The following is a 5,377-nucleotide window of genomic DNA, read 5'->3' as shown; positions in this document are numbered from 1 at the left end:
CGCTAGGTATGTCTCTTTCTCTTCTCCCTCCCTCTTTCCGTAGCCATGGCATCCAACAGGTGGCCCTAAGATAGCCCCTCCCACGTTCCCACCCATTTGCTATTTTCTAACCCCCCCGAACCCCTCGTCATTAAGACCCCCCCTTCTACTTTCTCTCCCTACTTTTTCAGAGGTCAACTCGCCCTGGGTCTTCAGCCTGCTTCTCTCTCCCTCCAACTCACTCTCGTTATTATATATCCCTCCCTCACCCCCCTGGCCAGTAGCGTCTGAGCCCACGTGCCATTTTTTTTAAAAGGGGGGATTCAACACTCCGACCTGCTCTTCTCTGGCCGGCGTCGAAACGAAGTGGACCTTGTTCCTAGGTGTAGTGTTTTGTGTATTTTAGGAACAACGTAAAACATATATTTATATATATATATATATATTTTTTTACAAAACATTAAACAATTCATCCATTGGCGTCCGAGTCGTGGGAGACTTGAGTGTCGGGAACCAACAATAACCTGGAACCATGAAGTGGGGTTGGGTGTTTCTGGGGGCCCTGCTCTCCTTGGGGACCCTGTCCTGGGGGGAGAAGGGTCTGGAGATCCCTGAGTATGATGGGAAAGACCGCGTCCATGATCTCAACACTAAGAATTACAAATCTGTGATGAAGAAGTACGATGTGATGGTGATCTACTACCATGCACATGTGGAGAACAACAAAAACGCCCAGAAAACTTTTGAGATGGAGGAACTCGCCCTGGAGGTAGGTCCTATAAAGGGAATGAATGGAGGGATGGAGGGTGGGTGGATTGAGAGGATGAGTGAGGTAGGGAGGGAACAGTTAAGAGTCTTTGAGATGGAGCTGGCCCTCAAGGTGTGTCCCAAGGAGCATGAACGATCGGAGGGATGAGGGGAATAAGGGTTGTAGAGGCAAAGAGTGGATTGAGGGATGCGAGGATGAGGGAGATGGAGGGCATGACCCTGTAGCTGGGTGTTGGGACAGCATGACGAAGTGGAGGGATGAGGGGGAAAAGGGAATGGAGGCATGAAGGGTTGAGGGTGGAGGAATGAGGGATATGCAGGAGATGGTCCTGGAGTTCGGTCCTAGTGAGGATGAACCTCGAGGTGCAGAGAAGAAGGTGAAGGGTGGGAGAGTGGATGTAAGGAAGCCGAGGAATGAGAGAACGGAGGGAGGGGCAACAATGAGGAAGAGACACACAGCATCAGTGGAGATGTAGGTACATCCCAGGAAGCCAGCATCATCAAGCCAGAAGAAATGGAGGGAAGAGAGGATGAGAGAGAGGGGAGACAAGATGGCAGGGGAGAAGACTAAATGCTGAGAGATGCTGAAAAAAACACCTTAATAGCTGCGTCGATCAGTCTTTACCAAGTCTATTGTCTATCCCAAGTCAGTCTAACCTGGTTAGACTTAGCCAGGATATGGAGTGCTCCAAATGAGTGGACCTCGGTCACGTCATGTTATTGGTTGTTGTTAACAGAGTTGAAGCTGATCTGGTCTGCATCGCTGAGTCCTAAATGCATAGGTTTTTGCTTTGGGCTTCTCTAGGTTATTTGGTCCTGGTTGATGGTGTCCAAGCGGCTTGTGTGTGTATGCAAGTATAGTATGCGGCTACAGTCGACGAACGGCCAAACTGTTGAATCGGTAATGGGTTGGAAATAGACTATGACATCATAACAACAACCGATATGTTCTTCTGCACACTGCCCTCCCTGCAAGCGCACAGCAGACCAGGCTAAATCGTCTCAGAGTTGGAGTGCTGATCTAGGGTCAGGAACCCCCCCCATCCATTTAATGTTATTCATTGTAATGAAAAGGAAAACACTCATACTCTGAGACTGACAGTGTCTTCTTCCAGGTCTAGAGTAGGGCTGTCTGTAAGCCACGACTGTAAATAGCTCTGGACAGGGGTAGCGGGGTTAGGAAGAAGCCCTCTAGGGAGAGAGAGAGCATGGTGCCATATCTCATAGCTCTAACTGTAGGGTGGCAGGTAGCCTAGTGGTCAGAGCGTTGGGCCAGTAACCGAAAGGTTGGTGGCTCAAATCCTGCCCCTGAACAAGGCAGTTAACCTACTGTTCTTAGGCTGTCATTGTAAACAATAATTTGTTCTTAACTGACTTGCCTAGTTTAAAAAATGAACTGCTCTCTATTACCATAACACCCAATGCTTGGTCTCAGGTCAGTGTCTTAAATCATTGTTTATGTACCTATCACGCTTTGGATATGATCGATGGACTGGGTGAATGTGCCTGAGTTGAGCAGGGTGCGCGTGTGAGGAGTTGTTGAGTAGCTAGACCCCTATTTTCATACCGCTGACTCCTAGCCAATCGGTAACTAGCTCTCAGGGGTCTAAAACACATACTGAAAATAGCAAATGGGATTCATTCATTGTTAAATGATGGACCCAATAAACATGCAATACAAAAATATGTTATTGGTTTTATTGCAGCGAAGACCCTAAAGTCTCAAGATATTGACCAGAGGAATGGTCTAGCATGGTGGTTTAGGTGGTGTGACATGCTCCGACGCATTTCACAGCTGGGAACATTTCATATGTTTTCTCTTCGTCTGTGTGATGTCCTGTAATGCTATTGGACAGATGAGTAGCATAGAATGTGTAATCTAATGTCCTCTATCTAGCTCTAACTGTGTTGATCAGACTTCTGAAACTGCTGTCTCATCATAGACATCCCAAAACCATAAAGAGGCTCAGCGTGGATTGATTTAACCGTTAGATACAAACTGCAGCTGTCTAGCCACATGACGTCATTTTTGTTGATGCTTGTTTCTTTCTTTAGATTGAGTGTTGTTGTTGAGGTTGTGACAGTGTCTGGATTCAAAAGCAGTGTTTATGTGAAAAGCTTATTGAATTGGTAGTCTAGAGGTTAACTGTTAAGACTGCTGAGTGAGAGATAGAGAGAGTGAGAGAATGCAGACACACCAATAACACTGACAGTTAAGACAAGTAGTGTGACTCTCCGTGTGTACGAGATCGCGAATATGTCCTCTTGTGTCCATAGCAAATAGGACTCCTGGTTTTACTGCCGCCCGAGACTGAACCCTCCTCGTCTAAGCGGGGCTGTGGCAACACGTTGCTCTGCTGTCGCGGACGACACCTTCAGCATCTTCTTCTCAGAGAGATCAAAGGTCAAAACGCTAGCGAGAGTCATCCCGGTCTGTCACCCCTCTAACCCTGCTGGAGTCAGGTTATAGTGTATCTCTCTGGGTTGAAAAACAAGACCACTGAGAGGAAGATGCTACATCTAATTGGGGTTGGGCGTATCGGTTTTGGGGTTTATGTGATGTTGAGGAGGATATGATGTTGCTTGAGGATTATTTGGGTGTGGGAGAGTATCAGTGTTCATGCCTGTGCAGTTTGTGTTCATGAGGTGTGATTATAACAATCCTGATTGAGAAATGCTGATAGTGAAAGAGAGCGAGAGAGAAGAGCGAGAGAGTTCTTTGTTCTCAATGAAAGTACCAAGCCTACTATAAATGGGTCCAGATTGCAGCTGTTTGGTCACTATGGAGATGCGTCTTAATTTGAGTCAGTCAGTGACTGCTGCAGTAGGCGTAACAACATTGACTAATGCTAGCTATAATTGCTGTACTGTAATAGGCTCAAACGCCAATGACTCATGCTAGCAAAAGCTAGCATTGCTGCACTAGGCATAACGACAGTGACTCATGCTAGCTAGCATTGCTGCACCAGGCCTAACAACATCGACTCATGCTAGCTAACAATGACTCATGCTAGGAAAAGCTAGCATTGCTGCACTAGGCCTAACAACAGTGACTCATGCTAGCTAGCATTGCTGTATTTTACTAGGCTCGAACAACAATGACTAATGTAAGCTAAGCTAGCATTACTACCTTAAGTCATAGGGAACTGGTTGGCTCTATGGGGGATTCTATTGAGAATGTGTAGCATTGCTGCACTATGTGTAGTACTGGTGAGCTAGCATTTCTACACTACATTATGCCTAGGGAAGTGGTTAGCTATGTGGTATTCTATAGAGAATATCTTTGTCAGTGACTCATGCTAGCTTAGCACACTACACTATGGTGGATTCTGTGTAGATTTAGGCTATGAGTAGCATCTACCAACTGGGCACAGACTTCAGTTTTATTGAACGTTTGGTTGAGTTGTCAGCTAACGTGAAAAAAAGAAATGCACCATGTCATTGAATTTAGGTTAAAAGTTGGGTAAAGAAAAGACAAAATGCCACGTTGACTCAACGTCGTCACATTGATTTATTTGGTTGAAATGACGTGGAAACAACATTGATTCAACCAGTTTTTACCCAGTGGTTAGGTTATGTGTAGCTGTACTTGAATTTGTAACATTCTACCCTGAAAATATCTATGTCTGCCTGTCAGGGTATTTTAATGTGCAATATGTCTACTGGGTATACACATCCAAATCTCACAGGATTGCATCAAAATTTAAAGACGTAATATGCTGAGTCGTCGCTAAGTATCGCCCAAGGCACCTAAGCATAGTAAAGTACCTAAGTAGCCTACAACACGGTTTTGCACTGTACTTTCAGTTTCACTATGGGACTCTAAAGCCATTATGTTGACCAGACCTCAGGGTTATACCTAAGAAGAAGAACATGAAGAATGTTGGTACACCAGACATCAGATAACTCTGCAACACACTGTACAATGATTTTTCGGTCGTTGTCTGACTAACGCTCCTTGGACCTACATAGCCAATATTGGGCACCATTGCTCTACCACTGTTTGCAGGGTAGGCACTGTGAGCTAGGTCTATACCATGTATCTAAGGTAGGGAGACAGAGAGTGGTCGAGGTCTGGTCAGTAAAGGAATACTGTAACCCAAAGCCTGAGGAGTGCCTTGATTTATGCATCTAGGAATGTACTCTAAGCAGAAAGGTCAAGGGTCAACCTCATAGGCTGAATGGGATACTGGCTAAAGGGGGCAGCAGGACATCTGGTTCTTCATGTCATAGAAGGGGGACAGTGGGCAGTTAGGCCTTTATGGCTCAATGGCTTTGAAAAAAGGGGAATAGAGTGAACAAGAGATGCATCCACTGTAGTAGGGTCCACATGATACTGAAGTTTCCTTGGGTCAAATTAGGGTGTAGTTTTAACTCTTCTATGGGACAGGACTGACCTGGCCTAACATGAAGTGGGACACTAAGGGGCAGCGGGCAGCTATAGGTTTTATGGGTCTATGTCTTTGAAAAGATAAATGTACTTTATAGTTTGTATGAAAAGTAAATGGTACATGAGTTTCACACATGATACTGTATTTAGTGAATTCACAGCGCCTACCCTTTAAACAGTGAACTCACAGCACCTACCCTATAAACAGAGAGCTCACTGTCCCTACCCTGCAAACAGTGA

At 45.4% G+C, this 5,377-nt stretch overlaps 1 protein-coding gene across 2 annotated transcripts in view; it reads left to right on the top strand.

Annotated features, from left to right (window-relative positions):
• The first annotated feature begins 194 nt into the window (after positions 1-194).
• Positions 195-5,377, top strand: part of LOC106577953 (calsequestrin-1) — a 29,578-nt gene continuing 24,395 nt past the window's right edge. Inside the window, exon 1 of one of the 2 annotated variants that reach the window (XM_014156434.2) lies at positions 195-748. In XM_014156434.2, coding sequence (XP_014011909.2) covers positions 512-748 — 237 coding nt within the window. In that variant the 5' untranslated portion in view covers positions 195-511. The remainder of the gene's footprint in view (positions 749-5,377) is intronic. The other variant, XM_014156435.2, reaches the window with a different exon arrangement.

This window comes from Salmo salar, chromosome ssa18, assembly GCF_905237065.1.
Source record: "Salmo salar chromosome ssa18, Ssal_v3.1, whole genome shotgun sequence".
Classification (NCBI taxonomy): domain Eukaryota; kingdom Metazoa; phylum Chordata; class Actinopteri; order Salmoniformes; family Salmonidae; genus Salmo; species Salmo salar.
Note: the sequence above shows the minus strand (reverse complement) of the source record. Positions and strands in the feature narration are given on the sequence as shown.